The 26,339-nt window shown below is 46.5% G+C and overlaps 1 protein-coding gene across 10 annotated transcripts in view; it reads right to left on the reverse strand.

Annotated features, from left to right (window-relative positions):
- Nucleotides 1–8,605: 8,605 nt before the first annotated feature.
- PAX5 (paired box 5) overlaps nucleotides 8,606–26,339 on the reverse strand; it is a 135,437-nt gene continuing 117,703 nt past the window's right edge. For 9 of the 10 annotated variants that reach the window (XM_085042753.1, XM_085042747.1, XM_085042749.1 and 6 more), the window contains 2 exons: nucleotides 22,255–22,341; nucleotides 8,606–14,872 (listed from right to left, as the gene is read on the reverse strand). In XM_085042753.1, the coding sequence (XP_084898879.1) occupies nucleotides 14,796–14,872; nucleotides 22,255–22,341 (164 nt within the window). In that variant the 3' untranslated portion in view covers nucleotides 8,606–14,795. The remainder of the gene's footprint in view (nucleotides 14,873–22,254; nucleotides 22,342–26,339) is intronic. The other variant, XM_085042752.1, reaches the window with a different exon arrangement.

Raw genomic sequence — 26,339 nt, forward strand, 5'->3', positions numbered from 1 at the left:
ATATATTATGTGATTAGTGTTGCAGACTGAACCCATTAGGAAGGCTTTAAGGACCAATCCACACTACAAGGAGTTGTTTCAGCAGTCAGACTTTGTCCATGTCCCACCTTGGTCTCATTTCTCCTTGGGAGCAACACTGTCCAGCTCCTGTCACCAAAATAGGGTCCTTCCCTCTCTCCTCTCCATCACTGGCCTCTCTCCCAGCTTCACACCAGTCCCAGTCTTCCTCTCTTTGGGGCCCTTCTTTGCCCTACCTAGACAAGGAAAACCCACACATGCCAGTGCTTCCCCACCAGAAGGAATGACCATGGAAAGATGGGGCTGGAGCAGCTCACAGGTACAGACCCTGAAGGAGTGGAGTGATGGCAGGCAAAGTGCACAGTGCCACCAGTGTCAGGGTTTATTCATCCCCATCCTTGAATCTCTTTCGGCCAAGAGGCCGTATAAGCCTCTGGTCCCACCAAACAGGGGCAGCCCACCTGCCCTTCCAACGAGGGCAGCCATGAGCAAGATTGCAAGAAGCCATGAGCAAGGCTGCAGGAAGCCATGAACAAGGCTGCAGAAAGCCATGAGCAAGACTGCAGGAAGCAGCAAGTGCAGTAGCAGGCTGCAAGGTAGCTCCAATGCTTGTTTTCACAGAAAGTTGAACACTTTATGCAATTATCCCTAAAAAGATGTCCCTTTCCTATGACTCACCATTTGGTCACCAGTGTATGGCATGTCCTGACACCCAAACTCTGTCCTGCAGAGAGGCTGAAGCACGCTAGACAGGCTGACAGGGCTGGCCCTGTGTATGAGCTGTGCCTGAGCAGGGCCACTGAGTGGACTGGATGGTCCATGGGCCACAAACTGGAGGATAGGCCAGGAACTAATGTTTCAAGTCAGCTGGACTTGTGATATGCTCCCTCTTGCTGCCCTACATCTGAGGACCAATGACAACCCCCCACAAGGGGTGTCTGTGCCACTCTCATGATGCTTGCTGTAGTACTTATCACAGGATCAAGTGTATGTGGAACATTTTTCCACCATTTTCCCTAGTTGCAATGTGTTTTCAGATCCTTAGAAGTGTAGCTATGGTGCCTTGAGCCACTGGTGCCCTGTGAGAGCCCTACTTCTAAAACAGCAACTGCTGCACCTGGAACACAGGAGAAACCCTTCCTCCATTCTGGAGTCTCAGCACCTCTCGGGGTGCCTGTTTACTCAGATAGCAGTCTTATAAATTCTTAATAAAAAAATATTTTAAAAAACCTACTTCGCATTTTCTGAAAGTTGTTATCCTATTCAGCAAAGAATCATCTCATGTCTTTATAATTTACACCATTACTGTTCTTGATTAACAACAAAATCTGATGAGCTGGCCTTTCCAGGGCCCATAAGCAGAGTCAGCCAAGCAGAAAATATAAGCGAAGGGAAAACAATTAAAAGTTATGTTAGTTGTTACATCAGAGTTGAATGTTATATTTACTTTTTTCCCTGTACAAAGGCAAACTTTTGCTGCACTTTTGCTGCACTACAAACTTTGCAGCTCTTCTCTTCCAGTGATGGTAAGTGGATATACAGAGTCAGTTTCATATCAGTCACATTAGGTATGGATTAGTTAGCAACGCATGTGACAGTTTTGAGCCTTCCTTTTATGATTGTGAAATAAATGAACACAGTAGAGATTATGTTAACTGGGACTGTAAGGTTTACAGTCCAAGAAAATAATATGAACCAGGCACAACTGGCTGACATAGCAAGGAGGGATGTACAACTGGGACAGCATGCATGCTATTTGTGAAATCCATGGCATGATACAGAAAACTGTAGGTATATTGTGTAAAAGCAAACAAATTACAACAATTAAAAAAATTAGAAAGCCTCTTGATATTATGCTGTGGTTGTGTCCTAAAATGCTTAATTTTACAGGATAAGTCTCTGTAAAATTAATCTATTGTAAATTAATTACAATAGATTTAAAGTAATCAGACAACATCTTTTCATTTTTATTGATTATATGAAAAGGTGACAATATATTGAAAAATCATCCACACCTTGGCACCTGCTCACAACTAATTAGCTGCTCAGTGAAAAATCAAGCAAAACCAACCAGTAGAGATTATGTGTGAAGGAGAGACAATATCTAAGCTAGGTCTGGAGTTCTGCACTGAACTCCAGGAGGTGGATTTGATGAACCTTGTGGGTCCTTTCCAACTAGGAATGTTTCTAGGACCTTCTATGATTCTCCAACATTTCTGACTAACCCCAGAGCCAGGCTATACAGATAAACATGCAATGAGTTCCTGCAAGACTGGCATACAGACATCCAGAGATGTGAGGCTGGTATACTAGACTCCTGCCTCCTCCTCCCCCTCTTTCTTACCATGTAGACATTCTTAATTACGTTTTTCTCTGCTAATGGAACATTTTAGTTATCATGTGCTTGCATCAGCTGTATATAAATGAAAAAGACCTTAATATGTTTGTTAATGAAAAAGTTACAGTGGTATATTAAAGAAGAGTTTATTTAACTTTATTTAATTTAATGGCCACTTAGTAGACTGAGCCTTAATGATCCACAGTAAATGTATTTTTTCAAAGGACTTCTCTATTATTGGGTGTTCTTAGACCAGAGTCCACATTTCATATATAGGATTTAGATAAATTGCTGCTCAGGGTAACACAGTGTGATAAGGGGACATTAATTCGTGCTAAATTACAAAGAGATTCCTTCAGAGGAATTATTATATCCCTATGAATATAAAAGACAACCTCTCTATCTGAACGTTTCCTGGGAAGTCAGACATTCTGTGCATTATACCAAACTGCAGATGTATTCATTATAATAACATTAATCATGATGACTCCATTTGTCAGTTCCACTTTAATTAAGCATTGCTGCCATAATGGACAATTTAAAGTGTTATAGGAGACTGTTTACAAGGGGTTTAATTGAGTTAGGAGTCAGAATTAAGTGGTCTTCTCTCAGGTGTGACTTTCCTGGTACTAGGAGGTGGCAGAGGCTTAATAGGAACGTAGGTTGGAAGGGATGACTGGAGCATCACACTCAGTCTGATCTAGATGTGTTACCTGCTTGCTGGGATGGGGTGTCCTGGGTTTGGCTGAAATAATTTTCTTCCCAGTAGCTGATGCAGTGGTGTGTTATGGATTCATGACGAGAAGAATGTTGATAACACATTGATATTTCGTTGATGCTAAATAGTGCTCATCTTAAACCAAGGACTTTTCTGCTGTCCACAAACAAACTTTTCAGTTTCCCAACAGCGAAGAGGTGAGCAAGCAGCTGGGAGAGAGCATGGCCAGGGCAGCTGTCTCAAACTTCATGGCCAGCATATAAACTAGGGGAGCTAGCCAGGAGCCAGTCCTTCCACAGGGCTCTTGCACTTTCTAGCGCCACTGTGTCTTTTTGCATACACAGATGAGAATGTGCAATACGATGCATAAACCTTTTGGAAGTTCTCTGTGGGATTCATTCCTGTTCTGTTGATGCTTCTGCAAAACATGTCCCATTGCCAATTCCTAGCCTTTACTTGTATTGGATATTGCTGCAGCCTGCCAAATTCTACCTGTTTTACTGTGGGTAGGTTAGTTTCTTGTGCATATGGTAACAAACCTTGATTCTTCAGTTCTGGCTACATTTTCAATGCTTACTGCTCCATTTGAAAAAAGGCCATGGCATACAGTTTCAGGTAGGCCCAAAGCCTCTTGTCCAGCAGGGCCTTTGAAGGGTGAATGAGTGAGAGTTACTACAAGTTTGTAGACAGAAAGAAGTCCATTCAGATGGGCAGCAGCTGGAGCATTCTTCTCAATTCACTGTTCAGATATGATCAATAGCCCCACTGCTTTAGAAAGACACCGCTGCCCTAAAAGATGCTTCATAGTGGCTTCAAGAAAGTGTACATACACATCAAGAATTTTCTCCCTAGGACATTTCGAGTCTTTGACATTTTTTTTGAGAATGAAAATAGGTCATGAAATCTTGAGACAGAAGCCATAAGTCTTCCCCAGCTGTCTGTGACATTATTTCCAGATGTTCCTGCTCACAGCCATCATGGCCCACTGCAGGAATCCTGGCAAAGGAGCTGTCACTTTGATCTCTTTGTACCAGCTCCTGTGCACCCACCATCTCTGCTCCTGACTTTCCTGGCTGGACTGCATATTGCCCTTGTATGCAAAATCTGTTACAGTACAGAGACAGTCCTTTGCTTAACCAAGGGTCTGCAGTTCCTGTTCATTAAAAGTATAAATGACAATTCCTAGGCATCTTAAACAATGGCCATTTGTATGAAGGTTTGAGCTAAAACTGTATTTGCATCCTTGAAGGGCATTCTCACTGAAGGAAGCAGTATGGGGCCTCACACCTGGAGAGACAGGAAGATTCCTTGCCTCTCACCGCAATTTTGTCAGGTCTAATCCCACTGTTTTGCTGCCAGCAGGCTGCCATGGCATTTCACATCCAGACGTGGGAGGGCTTAATGAGGAACGGGCACTGCCTGCCTGCTGCAGGACAGACAACTCATTCCTTTTTTAACCTAGCAAGGCTGAAAGACAACAGAAGTACAAAAACTAAAAAAAGCAGAGCAAGAAATGGCAATCCCTGCAATTGCAAAGACAGAACAGCCACAACATGGCTCCCAGTGTTGTCCTGTAAAGTCCCTTTGCTGCTAGGCCATGAATCTCCACTGAAAGCTGTCCAGGCATCAACACCGGCTCTGCAAGGGAAAGGCAGTTTGGTTCATCCACTCTCTGCCCTCCTCAAGAAGTGCTGGGAGATGTTAGAACCATAGAGAGTTTAGGTCGGAAGGGACCTTCACTGCCATGGGAAGGCACACATCCTACTAGACCAGGTCCGTACTCAAAACCTTGTACAACCTGGCCTTAAACACTTCCTGGAATGGAACAGCCACAGCTTCTCTGGGCAAGCTGTGCCAGGGCTTCACCACCCTCATGGAGAAGAATTTCTTCCCAGTACGCAATCCAACCCTGTCCTCTGTCAGTGGGAAGCCTTGTCCAGGCTCTCCAGGCCGTTGTTTAAAATTCCTCTCCAGCTTTCCTGGACCCCTCTCAAGTTCTGGAAGGGACCCTGAAAATAAAGAGGGAGACCTCTTCTCCAGGCTGAACAACCCCACCTCTCATCCTGTCTCTATAGGACAGGTGTCCCAGCTCTCTGAGCACCCTAATGATGATGGACAGCTGCTAAAAGTGGTCTCCAAGCCCCAGACCCTCCTGGGATCTTGCTGCCAGGGAGGTGAAACATGCATTGCGATACAGTGAGCTCTGAAGGTCTGAGGGCTTTCCTCCCTCTCCTGAAGTCATCACCACCAGTGGACATTGCCTACAAGAAGCTGAGTCTCTCAGGACTCAAAGGGCAGCACAAGGGATTCCTGCTCCATCTAGTGATACTGGGTTCATCAGGGCACCAGGGCCTTGACAGGGGCCAGAGGATGGCAAACATCAACTCATAGCAATGAGGTGGGCAGTTGCACCGAGAGGTTGTTCCTTCAGTCTATGTAGGGTGTGGGATATAAAGGGCTATGCCAGAAGCTGCGCATGCCAGAGAGCTGCAAGGTGCATGTGGTGCATGGAGAATACATCAGTACATCAGGATATGAGCACAGGGGTGGAGCAAAATGCACCGAGTCCAGCCTGGCTGGAGAAGTGCTACTGGATGAACTTGGCAATTATGGAAAACTGATTTTTGAGTGCTTGTTCTTCTTAAGTGCATTCCATTATACTGCAGGCTCAAGTATAAGAATACCCACTCCACTCTGAATTACAACTGCATAGAAGCATCCCTGCTTTATGCTGCCAGCACAGAGTGCAAGCTTCTCCTGGTCATGAAGTAAATACCGGATGTATGTTGCTGGTTGGCTTAATTCTGCCTCTCTCCACCAATTGTCTATGTGCTCACTGATTGTGATTTTATTTATCTACAATTATTTGCTGAATTGCAAAAAGTTCCGTGAGTTCTGCTTCTGAACCTTAAAACTGAAATGGATGGTACTGGGACACAGACCCATTCTCCTGAGCTTTGTGAGAGTTGTGCCCTAACCCTAACCCTAACCCATTTATACTTTTAATGAATAGGAAATGCAGACCCTTGGTTAAGCAAAGGAATGTCACAAAAGCATTGCAGACTTTGCTGGATACAATAGATACGTATTTCTTTGATGCTAGAGGTCCCTAATACAGAGCAAAACAGAACTTTATGTCTTCCAGGAACTAAATGTTAATGTTTATTATAAGGAGTGCATTATTGTGGAGAATTTAACATGGCCAGCAGCTCACATAGCCTTTGTTTAATTGTCCTAGGTTACAATATAGATGTATTTAAGTATTTTATTACCACCAGCTGTGGGCCATTAGCTATTATCACCTGCTAATGACCCACCCCCGGAAAACAGGCAATGGGCCATCAAGGACCCACCACATGACTCATGGACTTATCCTATTGTGAGATGCTCCACCCAGGAGGGAGGAGCCAAGCACTCTCACCTGGATATAACCTGGCCTTGGAACTGCCTAGTTAGCCTAGAACTACTTCATTTGGATTGCTACCACCACCCTAACTGGGTGTCAGGTTGTATCTGACCTTGTCAGTGCTTTTTCCTTGTATTATTTCACTTATTGTTAATTTTTCCTATTAATTTTAATATTGACTTGTGATCTCCCACTGGTTTGTTTTCAAACCAATACATTAATCCTGCCACAGCAGGATGTGGGAGAAAATAGGAAGAGCAATAGTGAGAAACTTCAAGGATTGAGACAAAAACAGGTTAAGAAAAGGATGAAGGAAAATAAAAACGAGTGATGCAAAGACATCCACTCACCACCTCCCATTAATAGACTGACAGTGCCTAGCCATCAAGAACATCTGCCTCCCTAAACAACATCTGCTTTGGAAAAAATCTATCCCCAGTTTCTGCAGGTGAGTATGGCAATGTATTGTACAGATACTCCTTTGGTCAGTTGGTGTCAGCCCTCCAGTTGCCTCCCCTACCAGCCTTTTTCCCACTCAAGGCTCCTCTCTGAGGCCTGATACTATGCAAGCTTGCTCAGTGAGAGTCAATTTTTGTTCTGTTAGCAACCCTGTTTCAGCCACAAATCCAGAGCACAGCACCATACTGGCTGCTATGAAGGTAATTAACTCCATCCCAGCTAGATGTGGTACAAGCATCATCAGCCAACCATTAGGAATTCAGAAAGTGTGAGGGTGCAAGTTCAGGACGCATTCACCATTATTTCTTTATTGTCAATTGCATAGGTTTGTTGGGACTTTGAGCAACATGGAATAGTGGAACATGTCCCTGCCCATGTTGTGATTCTATGATTAATTCAAATTTGCAGTATCTCAGTTGCTATAATACTGCTACAATTCACATAGAGAATACAGTAACTCAGGTCAAACAAGCTATTGTCAAACAAAATGGGCATTTCCTTACTATTGTTTAACAAATCCCATGCTTGGGCAATTTAGGGTACTGTGGAAGAACTGACCAGTGCAAGCAAGACACCTGTGATGATGAATCAAGTAAATGTCTCATAACTCAAGGCTACGCAAGAGGTTTGGCTCTGGCCACACAAACCAGACAGCAGTACCACAGGCATGCATGCCCTTGGAGGGGGACAGAGGTCCTGCCATGAGATGGCAGGTGGAGAGAAATGTGAGCTTGCAAAAGCATCAGTAGGAGCATAAACCAACCCTCAACTATGCCTGTGCATCCAAATGTAGATACATTTATATGTAACCCATGGAGAATAGATTACTCATCAGTCATTAGCCGTAGCTCATTTTCAAAAGGGATGTTTTTACAGCAGCAGTGGTTAAGAAGATTCTTCCAGCTGCTAGTAGTACATACATGTCATTACAGGCATTTCATGACACAGCCAGGATGGACTCAGGGGCAGGGGGAAGTAGAGTTCTCCCACTCTCCAGATCCCAGTGCAACCCTGTCTCTGTTGGTGGCCAGAAGTCACACGGGCAGAAGCTGGGGCTCTTCCCATCTGTCCTACACTGGAGAAGAGATTTTCGCTTGGAACAAGAAGGCAGCTGGGGCAAAAATTTCCATGCCTGGGAGTCCCTTTCCCTCAGCAGCCAGAGGACACCCTCTCCCACAGCAGAGTGGCTGGGCAGAAGGGCAGGACAACAGAGACCTGCTGCAAAGCAGGGAAGGCCTCAGCCAAACCACTGTGGTCTTCATACATCAAGAGTTGCCTCCAGGTTCTTCTGAACAGTTCCTGACTCCAGACCCCAACAAACTGTTCCAGCTTGCATCTGGGTTCATCTTGGAGGGTTCCTCTGCTTTATGGGGAGAACAATCTGCCCACAGGACCAAAGACACTTGAGGACCTGACACTTGTCACCAACATTGACCTCACCACTGTGTGGTGATGTGGGCTCTGCCACAACATGGAGCACCTTCTTGGGTCCAACCATGCTGCAATGGGGAGGGTGTTCGCTCACACTCGGCTGCAATGCCTGGCCATGTCTAGTGGATGCCTTTTCATGAGGGTCTCCAATGTCCCAGTTCAAATGCAACTACCTGGTAATTTTTTTTCCCAAGGAAGGCAGGGCACAAGGCAAGGATAAGAGTGAAAGCAGGCATTTTGAACTTAAAAAAATTACTTTTATTTTAGGAACCAATAAAATTATGGTAAATATTTACAAATAATTATCTCACATAAAGGTTACATAAAACCAAATGTCCACAAGTAACAGTCACTCTCATGAAAAGACACACAGATATTGAACTACGCCAATCTTATTGCATGTTTCTTCAACTAATCTAAAAATAAAAAGTGTTGCAGTCAACCATTTAACTTAGAATAAAATCACAAATTTCAGTATTGACAAGAAAAAGAATTTAAAAAAAGAAAAATAGAAAAAAAACCCCTTCAAACAGCCCCTCCTTTTTGATCCATGCCTTAGCACCCCTGGTCCCCAGCCCACCTCCCTTTTTGCTCCCCAAAACAAAACCCAAAACAAAATCCCCAAAATAATGTTCGACATCTTTGGCAAATTGGCACTGCTGTAATTACATTCAAATATTATAACACACAAAAGCAACACACAGCACTAAGGAAAAAACACCAAGATTTCAAGTCTGTTCTTTTCCTACTAGAAAAAAAGAATACAAAACATACACATTTTAAGAAGCATTTTTTCATCTGTTTTGCAACAGATGTTATCCCCTACTTTCAAAGGCAATTCAACAGTTATTTTTACGATTTTTTTGTAAGTTATTTTTTTTTTTGTATGTGTTTTTCAAGGTGAGGAGCCTTTTCTTTTTCTCTCTCTCTTTTCTTTTTCCTCTCTTTTTAAAGAAGTAAGGTTCAATGCAGGCATTGCAGACTTTGGTGGATACAATAGATATGTATTTCTTTGATGCTAGAGGTCCCTAATACAGAGTAGTTTGTCTGTAAGAAAAAATGTTTCTTTTTTTTGTTCTTGGAAAGGAATTCTATTTGCAATGAAATGAGTTTCTGTAATTTCAGAATGTACAAAGGCCACTACAAAGTGAAAAACCAGGACAAGATTTTTTTCCCACAGGAGGCTGAGTAAAGGAAAAGATGGGTCTAAATGTCCACTGACAATTTTTCCCGCCTCATTTAGACAGGGCAGAGCTGAAGACCTTGGACACAGGGGTCTGGCTGGGTGGTGTCTGGGGCTAATGCAGGACTAGGGTCTGCCTCTCCACAAGCCCTGCAAGCTTCTGAGATATTCAAGTGTGCCTACAGATACAAGTGTGTAGACAACAATCCCTACATCCATGCCTGCCTATCCAGCAGTGCTGCAGCTGCATACAGCTCAGTCCTTTCAGTCTGACTCCCACCCTGGAACTCCTGCATTCTATGAGCCTTTCACGGGACTGGTGAGTGAGGCCACTGCTGGAGCTGACACCTATGCCAGCTGTGATGCTGAGGTGAGCAATCCAGGCACCATTTTGACGTGCTTTTCACTCAGCATTTGCATATCAAGTCTTATTAGCTCAAGCAGAAAAAGAACACGAACTGTTTATGATCCTTTCAGATAATTTTGTTTCTCATGCTGCAGTAACATGTACCTGTGACAAGAGCAGGTATGAGGAACTACAGTGCTTCCTAGCTGGTGTCCCCAGTCTTGTGTCACTACTGAGCACTCTGCCTCCAGTGCAGAGTGGCAGTGGCTGTGGCTTGGCATGTGTGCTCAGTGCTTCTGTCAATGCAGGCTGCCTGACCTGGCTATGCCTAACAACACCCATATGGTACGATCACTTGCATGCTTAGAGAGACTTCAGGGCACGTTAGCGAAGAGCTGTTGGTCCTCTTACATTTAATCAATGAATCCAGAAGGAAAAACAGGTTTGTCCAGAGTATGCTGGGACAGTCATGGGGTGGGTCAGCCTAGTGCTATGCTACCTCCTGTGCCTGTGGCCTTATGCTTCCCAGTGGTACATGCATGCACAGAAGAGCACAGCACCGGGAAGGACACTTCGTCAGAGCCATGTTGCAGCCAGTGACAGCTACACAAGTTGACTCTGCTGCAGGCCATGGCTCTTGAAGCTATGGGTACCAGTGGCTGGAAATAAGCAACACCAGAACATGGCTTCCTCTCTCCTCCATACTGAAGGATGTGATAAATACATAAGCTAAAAAAAAAAAGAATAATACACCATCAGCTAAGACCAGCATGGCAAAGCATTTATCAACATCCAGTAGCTGCTATGACCTGGCACAGTGAGACCATCACACTTCCCTCACCCACTACGCTGCTCTCTCCCACTGTGCTGCCCTCACACTACAGCATTGAGAGGGCTCAATCACAGGGAGTTAAGGAGGGGTGACAGATTGTGAGCTCCACGTACTCTGGTGCTGTTTCTTTCCTCACCATCTCTTTCCCAAGTGCCTCAAGCACTGATGTTGTCTCAACACCTGCCAGTCCAATCAGAGAACTGCTCAGACATCTTGGAATGAAAAAACTCTCTCTGGCCCCACGACCCCACAGCCCCAAGTGGTTTTTTAACTAAACAGTGATCAAACAAAGCTTTTGATCTCTCAATCTAGTCCTGAGACATCCAGAGCTCTGCAGTCAGTAGAGCTGCCTAACAACAGTATCTCCATAACTGAGCCTTCAGGCACAGTTGCTAAACAAACTCAGTGTCCCCAACATTTTGTGTCTTCTTTATCAACACAGTTTGACAGCATTTAACTGAGAGTTTCCTTAACAGGTCAGCTCATGCAATCCTGGCTCACAGCCTCCATCGATTCAGTCTTACAGCAGCATTTTCCCTCTCCACCTCTCAAACTTAATTTTTTAGTTTGTGTCAGCAATGCATTTGATAAAATTATTGCTGGAGTGTAAAGTACTGGAAAACCCTCCATCTAACCAAGTGTATTACAGAGTTCTGTGATGAAGCTGCCTGAAGACACTTCTAGGGGTTGATTTCTGCAAGGGTTTGGTAATGATTTGGTAATGATTTAGTAATGCTCTACAGGGCATCCCACTTGGGTAAAGGATTAGCAGGGCACCCCAAATCCCAGCCCTGGGCTGGCTCTCTCCTCTCCTTGCAGCCCCAAAGAGTCATTTGCTTCCTGTCTCCACCTTACCCAGTAACCCCTCCCCCATGAAATAGTGAGGCCATGGAGGACAGACGGAGGCAGGCTATCCTCTGTCTTCCTGAGATGACCACCTTCTACCAATAGTGCCTTTCAAAGATGCTCCCCCCCAAGGAGGAAGATTCCCACAATGAAGACTACAGACACAAAGTCCAGTCTTCCTGAGGAAAGCAGTTGATAAATATCAGGTAAAATAGTCTCAAAACCAGAAAGTACTTCAAGAAGTGCCTTTTCCAGCAGCATGGCATGAATACTCCATGGTCTAACTCTTACTGGCTGTTCTTGACAGAAGGATGTGCCAGCAGATGTGCACAAGCCATGGCTGCCATGTTTTGGGAGATGGGTCAGGCATAAATCCCTGCTTTGCATGTTGCAGGGGTGGGAGTTTTGGGTTTCCCCTCAGCGGCTGCCTGTGCACCCACAGAGTCTCTGGGATAGAGCCCACCACCATGCCTGGCAGGGACACTCTGGCCAAGGCTGCCCTCAGGAAATCCTGATGAAAGCCTTGAGGCCTGTTAGGCCTGAGCACTTCAGGGTGACTTCAGCCAGCAGCATCCACACATCCATCATTTGGAGGGAATACACCTGTCGTGTCTTTCCTAAGACTCCAGCCCAACTACAAGTTCTTCTGGCATGAGCATACTAACACCTGCTGAAATCTCACGTTTGGTCTTCTCAATGTTATCTGAATTAATGTATGTCACAGAATCCATGCTGCTCAGGAAGCAAGTAAAAGTAATGTGGTTGCAGGAGAGTAGGAGAGTGGGTCAAGGATCCACTTGAATGACAAAAACTGCTGTTCCCTCACCAGGCACGCAGACGTTTTAGCCAAGCCTGATGGTGTCCCAACAGCTGTTGTAACTCAGCACAGCTCTGCTCTGGATCCAATACGAGCTCCTGCGGTCAAACCCTTGTTTCTCATCTCTTCAGCCAAGGCACTGGATAGCCACATGCCTTCCTGAGCTCACACAGAAGGTGCATGTGCTCAGGGTGGACACAATGCACACCCCGTTGGCCAGGTTCTCCCATGTGGTCCCAGGGACAAGAACACCTTTTGCAGCATTGTCCAAGGGGTGCAAGCAACCATGGGGTACTCAGATAGTTATGAACCCAAGACAGTGCTCCAGAAGGTTCCTTGTGTAAATTTTCCATGCTGTTATTTGTCTTTAGTTAAAAACAGGTGTGTATCAGTTATTAATTGCTGAAAGATGAAAAGTGGCACTGATATCACTGATACTGTCCAAAACTTATTTCTGGGTTAGGGGCACAGTTTCAAAGACTCTGGCCAAAATTCCTGATGGGGTCTGTGAAGATCATGCTGAAATGTCACTGAGTTGGTGGGATGTCTCCATGGCTGCTGAGGATTGGAACACACCTGCCCTGGAAACTTGGAAGTGATGGCTGCCTTTCCATAGCATGAGGAGATGCCACTGGAGTAGGAGAGGGAACTTCTCAGCAGATCAGTGGCTGCTATACCAGACATGCAGCACAAGTGATGAGGTGGGGAGGGAGGAGAGAGAATAGTGTTAACCCAGGAGCTGCCAGAGAAATGCTTCTATAGCTGGAAGCTGGTGAATACCTGCTTGAATGTTCATCCACAGGAATGCATGTCAGGTTTGACACCAACAACATTTCTTCTGCAGGCAAGCACCAACAGGACCCCTCAGCAGATCCCATGCAGCTCTGGGTGGAAGAGGATGGTTGGGTCGGGAGTAAGGACGCTACAGACAGATCTTTGTCTTAAGAGGACCAGGGAGCTTTTCCACTGCGCTCAGGAGGGCAGGGATGGGGTCATGCCCATCATCCTTCTGCGGCCAAGGTTGTCTGTGCCTTGGTCTGGGGTTGGGGGAGGCTGTGGTGAGAGATCATCAGTTCTTCTGGCTCCACGGAGAGGCAGTGATTGTTGTAGCTACTTAGCTCTACTTAGCTACGTCATTTGTAGCTTCTCTCCTCTCTTATTTTAGCCCCCCACAAGTTGCACATTGAAACACATGTGACTATTAGTGCTTCCACTTCAAGTAGGAGGGAAGAAACATGGGGCAAAATTCCCCTCAGGCATGTCTGGACTACAGTGCTGGAATCTGCAATGCCTTCACAGAAAAATAAAGACCCCCCCCGAAACAAGCACCTTCCCCTCCAGCTTGCCTTGGAAAGCAAGTGCAGCTGCCCTCATGTCCAGTACACCCCACTCAATACATGCACTTAACAAAAATCATAACCATGGTATTTCTCTCCCTTCGTCTCAGGATTTTCATGACTGGGATTTAGCACATAATCTGTAGAGATATACATAAGGTGTCAACTGTAATTTAGGAATTCCTTCCTGGATGCTGCTTGACTTGAAACTAGTGAATTTGTTTCAGTGTTTAGTTATGATGACAAATGAACATAAATGAGTATTAAGCAGTAAAATATCACAAAATTGCCTATGTCTTTCAGTTGCCCATGTGTTTGATACCAGCATATAGCATGATCACACACGACTGTCAGATAGGATACTCCATACAGAAATAACATCAGCCCAAAAAACAGCCACAATGAATGTTAACCTGGTTCAAAGTTGCTTAAAGCTTACTGAGTTCTTTGAATCAGTGCACCAGTTTCAAAACACACTTTCAGATGTGTTTTGAGTTCATACTTGTACAATGTTGCTGTTTATGCTTAAGCTACTCTTACAGTAATACAAACAAGCAAATATTTACAGTGGTGTGCTTGTGTGAAATTGAGCAGACTGATTTTTTCTTTGCTACACACAAAAAAGAAAAACAAAAAGAAAAAGAAAAATAACAGAAAATTGCCTTGAGTCTCACAGCCTGTTTCAGTGTGCAGCAAGAGGAAGCTGCCCCAAGGGGAGCTGCTCACACCTCTTCCTTATCCCCAGATACAGCCATGGCACCCGCAGGCAATTAAAGCAGTAGCCAGCCGGCTGCAAAGATCATGAAGCTACCATGCATTTTTGACCACGCAGAGCTTCAGGAGAACCACTTCCTCCTGCTTCTCTGTTTGATTCAAGACCCAACCAGATTTAAGAATACAATAATCAGTTCAACAGGTTTAAAGAGCAAATTTTCAATTATCATGTTCCTACTAGGTACTTTCTGCTTCCCTTGTGGAGTGGCTGGCATGGTGGCAGCAAGGTGACTTGTCATGGTTGTCCCAGACGGTGTGTGCCGTCAGTGCCGATGCCCTGGGCTCTGGCGTCAGTGGCGGTCATAGGCAGCGGCAGCAGCTGGCGGGGCTGCCCCACGGGCTGTGGCGCTGTAGTAGTAGGGGGAGCCTGTAAGAGATGAGACCACTGTGAGGAAGACAAAGGTGGAAAGGTGCCAGCTTGCAGCGTTCTGACAACGGGTGGCAGAAGCAGCCAAAGCTTCAATAAAGGCTTGTTAAATAGAATAAAAATTGCATTCATGCATTCTGCATGAGAAGGAGGCTACCATTTCTTTGCATTGCTGCTTGCTGTTTAACACCTTCTTCCTTTCCTTCACTCAAAGTATCAAGTTCATTTACTTCACCAGAAGAAGTTGTTTTTCAAAATGGAAAGTAAAGATATTCCAACCCCAACACACTACTATATCCTGACTTCTTTGATTTTTTCCCCTCCTTTTGAAAGGAGGAGAGCAGGTTGAGCCCCAAAGCATTGAAAATATTTCACTGAAAGCACTTGTTTACCAAGAAAAAGCCTAAAAAATATTGGTGACAATTTTCTGTCCTGCAGGGCTAAGTACTGGCAGACAGCATGATTACCCAAGGATCACCAGGAACCTGAACTGTTTTCCTGAATCAGGAAGAGTCTTTGACTTCTATCCAGAGAGATACCAATCTGTCCAGTCAGCACCAGCTGTTAAAAAACCTTCCAAGCACACCAGCAATAAAACGAACTCTGATCCATCCTAAGAAGGGAGTCAGGCAAAAAAATGTTCAAGGCGCTACCAGTTTGATCTGCAGGTCACCACTTTCACATGCGTGAGATGGAAGGCACATCACAGTGTGGAACAACCCCCTTGGATGGACTTGCACTGAGACATCATCTGAGACCACCAGGCAGGTCTGGATGAGCAACAAAGAGCCAACGCAAAGAACAATTCTGGAGTACTCAGGGCTGTAGGGTTTGTTTCATGAGTGGCCATGTCTGAGAGCTACCTTCCATCCTAAGCTCCCTGCCTTCAACACACATGGGACAGCAGTCTGTCAGACACGGTCAAAGGGCTTCACAGCCCTGGATGTGACTTGCTGCAGAGGCAGTGACTTCTGCTGCTTCCGTGAGGCAGACGAGCTGACCCCACCAGGAGAAGGTGATGCCACCAGAGCTCAGTGGGGACTGTGCACCTCTTAGGAAAGCATCAGTGGTAGTGAAGCTAAATGGGGTTTTTTTGGCTGCTCACTTCCCATCCCAGACTCTAGCAAACCCTGCTTCTGCAGGTCCAATGGTTGCCTAGCCCTTGGACATAGCCTGAGTGTGGCAGTGCCCCAGCTGTTCCACCTCCATGGCCCTGCACACCTTCTGGAGCTGGGAGGAGAACCAGCTGGCATGCCTGGTGCTCTTGGTCATGTGCTCTGTGCTGAGCCAAAAGCCTCCACCTCTGGGTGGCTGGCAAATCTACTGGCATCTTCTCTTGTTGCACAGCCTCCAGATGAATGCTTTGCTGTTCACTCCAAAATATCCTGAGTGATTACTCGAGGGCTGCTAGTTCAAAAGACCAGGCACAGAGGGAGAATCACACAGCCAGACTCTTAGGAGGAAGCTCAGGGAAAGTCACTGTTAACCACCAGCAAAATGTGGGTGTACCTCACTGTTGTGGGTCCACCAGGATCCATCAGACATACAAGCCCAGCTATTCCTTCTAGGCTGCTTTTGTCCAGAGTGCCACATCAGGACATCAGCTCAGGCTTCATCACCAGCCTCCTACTTTTCCTTTCCAAGAGAGCACAAGCTGATGCACCCAAAAAACAGAGCTCAGGCAGCATTTGCTAATGCACAGTATCTGCAATGCTCTGCACAGCACAATCAGAGTTGGAGAAGAAAACGTCTTTGTCACGATCAGTGTCCTACCACAACATGTGGTACTCTGCTGCTGCAACTCTGAAGGGGTCAGAAACAAAGGAATTTGGCTACTGGAATGTGCCTTCTGCACAGTGCTGTGCAGGAGTTTGTATGTAGTGTATGAGTCTGTATTGTCCTCAATGCCATGCTTAGTGACCCAGACATCCACATTTAAAAATCAGACAAACCCACTGCGAAGGACTAGGTTTAAAGAAAATAAAGCAATCTTCAGGAGTGTGGTCCTAGCTGACTAAAAAGACAGTTTTACCATACACAAGAATAATTCAAGAGAGTCTGTGAAATCACTCTGTGATTTTCACTGTGAGGATAAGTGTTTGCAAAGATGTCTGTATACAAACTCCTAGGAAGGAGCCAACCTGATATAGGTTTACTTACTAAAAGGTAAAAATTTTAAGCCATAGCCAATGGTGGCAAAGCAGACCCCTTCAATATGTCATCATTCCATTTATATTTGCACAAGTGTAGTCTTGTGTTACCTGCTAAGGGAACCACAACTGCTATCCTAGGCTGGACAGATAGCCTTCTTCCAGGTAATTGACATCAGGCTAACAAGCCCCAGCCTCAGAAACTATATTTCCTGGAGAATACTGGAAAGCTTCACAAGGACAGTGAACATCATTCCCGTGAGTAGCCTAAAATTAAATGCAGGATACTTAGTATCCCAGCCAAACTCAAGCCACTGAAAGCACAGAAGCATTCTCTAGTCAAATTGGCCAGTCTTGAATGAGCAAAGGCAAATGTTAACAGCTGGCCAGACTTCGAAATGTTCGTGCCATGTTTAGCTGGGGTTTTGGGGATGTTCTGTAGGGGCTGCCCTCTTGGGGTGCCCAGTTTGCTGGCCCATGTCCCCTCGTGTCCAATCCAACTGCACAGATGTCCTTGGAGATCATTTTGCACTGCAGGGCAGGCAGTACCTTGAGGTAAAGCAGCTCACATACCAGTGAAGAGCCAGGTGGAACTGCTGTCCTCATCCATCCCACCACCAGGAGGTTGGTGTGAAGCAGGCAGTGGTGGTGTTCAGTGGAGATCCCAGTCCCCACTGTCACCAGCATTAACACTAGCCATGCCAGCTCAGCTCAGGCAGAAGGGTGAAAAATACACAGGAGGGATCCAGCAGCACCAAACAGTTTCACCCTGGCTCATGGAGCAGCGTGTAGGTCCCACCAGAGCTGGATGCAGTGCTTTCTGAGGGTTTGGGGTAAATGGGGTCTTTTGAGGGTCAGGGCCTTTTGTTTTCCCACTCTCTTTTCCTCCACTGTTGTTCTGACTCAATACAGCTACAAAAAGCCCAATATTTCTCCCATGCATTCCAAAGGTCTTATATTTCTCTCAAGTTAGATTTTGACTGTTTGCCTTTCAGTTGTGCAATCAAAGAAGCTTGTATTTAAAGTGAAAAATGAAAGCACTCACTCTTCCTGTCACCATGCCCCCATCCAGAACACACTAGTCCATCCTTCCGTCATTTTTCCTTTCTAATTCATACTATCATCAATTTATTTCTTGACACAGTCATTTCTAGTGCCTACTTGTTCTCTAATCTTTCCACAGAATCCCACAGAGGAATTGAATCTAATCCTAATTGAGGGGCTCCAAGCCCTGCCCTTGCATGATGCTGTGCCAGCCCTGGCAGATAGGGCACCACAATGGTGCAGCCAAACCCTCCCAGCCAGTGCACAGGGATCACATCTGTGTGGGAGCAGAGACACTGTATCAAACAGAACCCACAGCCAACAGCATCTAGCCAAATGCTACAAGGCAGCATAAAACTGAATCGTTTTTCTTCATTATACAGTGTTGCTGTTATCTGCCCTTAGCATGCACATGTTGAGCTGATCCTATGTTGGTGTGCACCAGTATGTGCTGACAGTAACAGCCTGAGCCCTAGACGTGCATGTGTTCGCCTCCTGTGTGCTCATGCACATGCCTCCATGCGCATCCCTGCACTGTACTTGCAGGTCATTAGCAGGAAAAGGTGGGACAGAAAGAAAGTAAAAAGATCTTCCTTCCCTCACCTCTTTGTCTGGTTTTCAGATGGAAATACCTACTTCAGCCACCAAGCCAGACCACACAAATGCTTTATATCCTCTTCCCAGCACACTCCCCCAGGAACTTGGGGTCAGTCCTCATTCTTGCTGCAGTCAAGGTGGGACTGAGTCACCCCCCACAGCAAAGTGTGTGATGTCTCTGACACCAAGAGGTGTGGGTGCCACCAGGGCCGATACAGTATGCAAGAGCATGAAGATGCTGCAGAGCTGCAGCAGGTAACTGACTTCTTCTGCCCTTGCTTCTGTTGATCTTTCTGGAGGACTACAGCTTGATTGCCTGCCGTCCCCCAAGAGCCATGGGGCACAGCATTTGGGACTGCCCCAGAGAGGAAGGAGCAGAGTGCCCCATCTGCACTGGTTTCCGTGACAGCTGGGGTAGAAGCGGCTTGGCGCCTGGTGCAGGGAAGTGAGGAGCACCAAAGCACGGGCAGAGCAGGCAGTGGGGTCATGGTGAGTAACTGGTGCTCTGCTGGGGCCAGACAGTCACTTCCCACTGTTTGCATGCCAGGAGCATGGTTCTGCCTTTCCCTGAAGACACCACCTCGCACTGCCCCTGCCCCCCCCCCCACCCCCCCGCTGCTCCACACATATCAAACAAAGACTGGGGATTAAAAACAGAAGCCTTCTCACCATTCTCATCTCTCTCTATACTCTACTCAAATACAATTTTTCAATCCAAGTATCCTTTCCTCCTGCCACTTGGAGAGATGCAAGTCATGGCATCTCTCCTTTTAGCTCCTCTTTCACAGGTCCCAGCCTTGTGTGACTGCTGTGGTGCAATTCTTCCTTGCCAGCACAGGGAATTAATTGAACGTAGGTGCTGCTAAGTGCTTACAGTATTACACTTTCATCTCACTGAAAGGAGCGGGACTTTGTAAAACAAACTGTGTCAGGTAATATACCAGTCCTGATTAATTTTATCAAGGTTTCTGCTCTGAGGCTGATACTGCCAGAGCTTACTCTCAGGAGAGAATTACTAAATGCACTCACATATACTCCTGAGAGGAGTGGAGGCATCCTGGATATAGCTCAAATTAACCTATTCTCCACTGCATGTGCCCAGGCTCATCACATGGCACCTTCTGGGTGTGCAGGGAGACTTGGGGCAGGTTATAAAGGCTCTACTAGAGACTCCTACTTTTCCTAAACTACCAGCGGGATTAGCAGGCATTAGGGAGAAGGGATTGCAGGATCAGGCTTCCAGTGGCAAAGGCAGAGCTGTGGATAAGAGGGAACCCTGCAAGGCACTAGAGACATCTGGTGCATAGATTATGGCTGATTGAAGACACATTCTTGATCAGTTCATATCACTGTACTTGGACCTATCAGTGGTCAGGTAAGGGGATTCCCTCTCCAGGAAACTCCAGCCCCTCCCAGTTCTGTGACCAGACTGAACTGAAATGGTAAGTTCATCTTTAGGACTTGCTGCAGAACAAAAACTCCCTTTTTTTTTTTTAACTGCTGAAACAAAGTATATTGAAGAGGAAAAAAATAAGGAAGCCAAGATTATATATTTTAACATTTTCCAACCAAAAAAAAAAAAAATCAGCATTGACATTATAGCATGAAACATTTCAATTTCAAGAAAGCTACAGTTTCTGACAGAATATGTTAGCATTTGATTCTTTTTGCCCTTGCCTCATTTAAACACATGTTCCCGGCATGCTACTGAGTAAATACTGCTGAAGAAATCCTCACCAACCTGAGACATAAGCTTTGCTGTGAGGAGCAACCTATCCCCATAACTGCCCATACATTGAAGATGCGTCGGAAGTTGCCCCCAAAATGCATGATCCAAAAAGGAAATAAGAAAAAGAGGATGAATGCACAAAAAAGGGAATGGCACAGGTAAAAGGTCCTGGCAGCAAGCATCTGTCTCATGATCAGCCTCTGCTTCAAAGTCTTCTGAAACCCAGACCTACCCATCTCCAGCTTCTTCAGGGCATCACAAGGAGGTCCTACCTTGGCTACCACCCTGGGCAGCATGCTCAGAGCTGGTACAGGTCCATCACCTCAAATAAAGAGCTGAGCAGGTCATGGGTGTAACCTGCTGCTGACAGAATCAAGGGGATGCTGCCCACCCCTGTGGGGTAGCACAAAGCTCAGGAATGCCTTTGGGATGGCTCCAGATAGTGTGCACACCCTTGGAGGTAGATATCCACAGGCAGGAACACAGTAAATAGCCCAAAAGCCTCTCCAAAAGCTCTGTCTTCATGCAGAAGGGGATGGTGAGGGCTGGGTTATCATTTACTTTTAGTATCATGACACTTTCTTTACCACTTTGGAAGGAAGATTTAAAAAGTCACACACAACCTGGCTTCCCAGGCCTATCCATGATGCAGAGCACTGCTGTAGCAGCTCTTCTGATTCAAAAGGAGCTGCAGAATGAGAAAAGACAAAAGCATGGTGTGTCCTCTTGCCTCTCGCAAAAGCCTCCTCCCCACACTGCTCAACCAAAATTCTGGCAGCACCGCTGGCTGTGACCATGGAAACAGTGGGTTTCAGCACAGGGACTCCCCTGGCTTTGTGCAGCTATGCCCATCCATATTAGGTGAAGGTCTGTCTGTTGATTTATGATGGAAGCACTAACAAACCCTTAAATGTGGCACAGCAAATAGCAGCATTATACCAGCACCATGGCATGAGAGGTAGAGGCTGTCTATTGCTCCCGAAGGATCTGTTTAAGGACAAGAACCATGATGAATACAGCCTGGATGGTTCAATTACATGGGGACTCAATTACTTAAAACAAAGAAACTGGATGAAAAAAGTATGACAAAAATTCAAAATTATTTCACTGCTGGAGGTCACATATAACAGCCCTGTCATCCATAAATCTGGAAATCTCTAAGGCATGCTACTCCTGTGTTGAGAGATGACAATTAATTGGTATTTTACTTACCTCATCCATGCAAATTATGCAGGGAAAAATTCTAATTACTGCATGCTACATGTATATAAGGTCAAAGTGGGCCAGCTTTTGACAGGGGTGTAAAATGGATTATGTTTATCCTTCACATGAGGGCCATGATCCTGCAGGAGTTACAGGGCTTCTATCTCCCACTGCTCATAGGGACCATGCTGACATCAGTGAGGCTGCACCAGCACAGTGGTCCCTTACTGAGGAGAGATGGAGTGTGCATGCAGACAACTGGGGAGCAAACACAACTCTACATCAGGGAGAAATGCAAAGCACATGCAAGAGCAAGCAGCAAAGACATGGGAAGCAGTGGAGCTCACATTTGGCTGTAAGGAAACTGGCACAACAAGTTTTCCTGAACTGGATCCCCCACCCTCAACAAATGGTGCTTTCCAGCAACACCCGATGTCTCTGGAAGAATTTTATCAGAAGCAGGAAGACAAGAGGTTTGGGCCAGGGCTTCTTGTCGGCACAGTGAACCAAGAGCAATCATGCACCCCAAGGCTGACCTGCAGTCCCATGCTGGATCTGAGCATGGGGACTGGGAACAAGGTGGAACACACATTCTGCCCACCCCCAGGGCAACACTGCACACTTTGCACTGATCTCTCAAGACAGGGACAACCACTTACCCAGGAGTCCGGGGTTGGGAAACCTCCAGGAGTCGTTGTATGTTGAATATTGTGGGTGGCTGTATGGGCTCCCAGAAAACTCACTCCCTAAGTTAAAGAGACAAAGACAGAACAAAAAGTATTTGATTTAAGGTGACAGTTACCATTCTGGGGTAAAGAGGCTCTCCACTGTGTCCTGTGTTCCACTGATTTTACTGGCCACAGTAAAAGCACTGCTGGACAACCTGCCTTGAGGAAGGACAACATGAGTGGGCAAATTATTATGTAAATGGGTGCAGCCATTTTTTATGTGTCTTTTTCGTGCTGCAGCCCAAGCCTCCTCAACTTGCTGCAGGAGCAAAGAAATGAGGAGGCATGGAGAGACCTCTGTGACACACTGATGGGGGTGGCCTTTGCCTCTGCAGCCCTACAGGACTCAGGGTGAAAAACACAATACAAGGACAGGGCTGTTGAGATACAGTCTCTGCTGCAGGAGAAGATGAACCAGCCAATCTTCTAGATATTGGGTACCCTTCATGGAGAACATGATCACGGTCCCACATATTTGTCCAACACTGTAACCCACAGAGAGGGATGTCTGCATCAGTTTCAGATGGATTTGGACCCTCCAGACAAAGGCATAAAAAAGTCTTGAAAAATTATTGCTATTTCTCCCACTCTTCCCATTTGTTTTTCCTCTTCTCATGTCACCTGCTTCATAGCTCATCTGCATGCTCTTTCAGAACAGACCTTTGCACCATGGGGCTCTGACCTTGCCCCTCCACCATGCAAATACCAACACTGCTGCTGTTTTATTAGGAAATGTTCATCAAATTACAGATTTCCTCCTCTCTCTTTCTTCCTCCTTTCCTTCTGCCTCTCCCACACACAAATATATACATGCACAGCACAGCACAGCACAGCGGGAGAAAGTATATTTTTTCTAAGGCAAGAGGTGAGGGCTGACAGGCCACAGTAGATGCTTGCCATGACCTTCACCTGCTTTGGTCCTTGGCACTGGAAATGCCACAATGGCATATGCAGGAGCTGCATTAACCCCAGCTTGGCAGTGGAACCCTGACACTACATCCTCAGCACTTCAGGTTCAGCACCCCTGTTCAGTACAGTGCATAGACCCAGCCTGGAGACCACATCTGGGTCCCTTGGCCTGTGAGTGGCTGTGGTCTAGGCCAGTTGCTGGCATGCTGGCCCCAGGGAAGAAGAGACGGTGCTCTGGTCACCAAAATATAGGGTCAGTTCCAGAGCTCCACATGATGCTGCTTCAGTGAAAACAAGCTGCCTCTTGATGCCACCTGTATCACAAGATGAACAGACTGTGTGCTGACAGCAGGACCAGCCCATCACTAGTCTGCTACAGGAAGTCTCTGTTAGCATTCCTTCCTTGTTTCTTTTCTGCAGCCCTTCAGACTCATGGGACAGCACTTACCAGGTTCAACCTACTCTCTCTCCCCAACGCATCTTCCACAGAAAGGTCCAAAGTCAGCAGCAGCAAGGACTTCCACTCTCAGCACACCTTGCTGTGCCAACCACCTTTCTTGAAAAGCTCAGAGTGGGTTTTTCTTATTATCTCTAAGGAATGGCATTAATTCACCATGAGCCAGGAAAAATGGAGCTGTTTCAAACCTTTCTTCCCAGGGAAGTACACAGTACCTGAAATTTCTCTCTGCTCTTGTCGCTATGGATGACACATGACTTCAGTGACTGAAGGTTACATCTGTCAGAGTGCTCATTCTAAAAATGTAAGGCACGGCAAAATTGACAATGCCCAAAGAGATGCTAGGACATCAACATACTGCAGCCACTGGCAAGAGCATCCCCATTGCCTTCTGCCAGTCAGGCATCCACCTCTCTCCTGCAGGACACAGCAGCTTCTCTCTGGTCCTTTCTGCCTCTGCATCACCAGAGTTGAAGCTGTTGTCTCACTCCAGGTCCTCCCGGATTATTCCCTGCTTCTATAGCCCCTCAGCTTCCAGCTCTGTGTTTCTGGTGTTTGCCCAAACTTGCAAAGCACACAGGCAGTAGTCTGTCTGGGAACTTCACTTGTGAGAATCATGATGTTTCCCAGTCCTGAAATGTCATGGTCAGGTTCTCCTGCCAGTGTGTGGCACACAGAAATCTCTTCATCTGTTGGTGCCTCTTCTGCAGGAAGGATATCACACACTACCTTCCCAGGGGGTTACATTTCTTCATTTCCACAGGCAAGTGAGGATTTCAAAGATTTAGCCCTGGTTTACTAGCACAAAACAGCTGTGCAACCTGACCAACATGACACACAAAAGCAGATGGGAGCCAGTCTTGCTGCTACATCCTCCCTGAGAGCTATGCAGTGCGTGGATAGAGGAACAGAGCAGACAGAACAGCAGGACAGACCTTGACCCCTCCTATGGGCTGTTTGCACAGAGTGTGCAGAAGAGCTTGTCCTCTCCTTCATGCGCCATGAGCATCCCAGGCTTGAAATAAAAGCCCACAGTGAGCTGTCGCATGCCTGCAAGAGCTGCATGCCTGCAAGAGCTGCATCCCAACGGGGAGCATGCTCCCCTTGGAAAACACCTCATTTTCAGCTGTCCCACCACCCTCCTTTTCTCCCTCGATTCTTTCCTCCCTCCTTCAATCCCTCTCTCCCTCCCCTCTCCTATTCTTCTGGAGCTGCGCAGACCCAGTCCATCCCATGCTGATGCTGTGCACGCCATGGAGTGGGCAGCAGCACTTTCCACACGTTTATCAGTGCTGCAGCAGGGCTGTGGGTGGGAATGGGCTGACATTTCATTGTTTCATCCTCTCCTGCCTTGCCCTCCTCCCCCACCATCCCCACTGCCCTCCTCCCCACACTCACACACAGACACACATCGTGGACCCTCTCTGGGGGATGCTCCAGTGCCTGTCAGGCTGAAGCTTCCAATTCTCTGTTTTTTATGCCTCAGTGGTCAGGGTGTCAAGCTCCTGCAGTACAGACCAGCCAGAAGCTCGAGGAGTCACTGAGCACCATCAGCTCAGTGACAGTATTGCTTGCTTCTTAACATACTCTGCATATCCATCAGCCTTGCAGGGGGGAGGGAGGCCCGTGGGGTGGGGGTGGGGGCGGGGGAAGGCGCGGGTGGGGGGGGAAGGCAAAGGAGAGAGAGAGAAGGAGGGCAGGAAGGAAAATGAGAGGAAAGAAACATGAAAGAAGGGAGGGGGAAAAGAGAAGTGGGGGAGCAATTCTCAAGCCCTGTTATTACCACCACAGGATTTGGGCAGACAAATGGTACAGCCATAAGTGAAACTAAGCTAGATGAATGAACACTGCGTGACTGCCTCACAAATTCCACCAGATATTCCAAGGTCCATCAGCTACACTTCTTGACAGCAGTTCTTAGCAGACAGCCCTCATCCCATTCAAAAACAAACACCATGGATCAGCCAACCAAGGACGCACACAGCACAGCATGTCACGCACACGAACACGGTGACTGCCCGCAGCGTGAGGAAGGGGTGGCAATTAGACACATGCCTCCTTCACGTGAAATCCTAAGCTTCCTCCTCAGTAGTTCTCACCTCACAGAAACACAAAGACACCAAACAAAGGATTCCTGCCAGAGTTAGCTCTCCTCTTTGCCACAAACCTGACTCTACACTCCACATTACAACTTTAGCCCAAAAGGGGTCAGACTCTTCCATCACACCCTGCAGGCAGAGGTAAGGAGAGAAGGAACAAAGACTGATTCCCAATAACAGTGCTGCTACAAGCCAGTGGCAAGCCCTGGGAGATGCATTCCACCCTGAGATGGTGGGACAGACATAAACTCTCTGATGGTGGTGGATAGACCTTCTGCTGCTGCAAAACAGTACTGTCCACTCTGCAGCATTTTCTCTCTGGGGACTACCAACTCATGTTTACCAGTCTTCTTGGTTTTAAGGTAAGCTTCCTGAAAGTTTCCTTTCTGATTTGCAGAGAAACTGAAAAGCATGAGTGTAAAAATCTCAAGAACAGAGAGATTAATGAAGAGGTATCACCATGTTTTTCACACTGCTGTGGCTTTAGAGAATTGCTGCTGCAGGTAATGGGAAGGATGCAGGCACATTCATGCACCACTACTGGGCAAAGG

The sequence above is a fragment of the Lichenostomus cassidix genome, chromosome Z (genome assembly GCF_008360975.1).
Source record: "Lichenostomus cassidix isolate B80296 chromosome Z, HeHo_3.0, whole genome shotgun sequence".
In the NCBI taxonomy this organism is placed as follows: Eukaryota; Metazoa; Chordata; class Aves; order Passeriformes; family Meliphagidae; genus Lichenostomus; species Lichenostomus cassidix.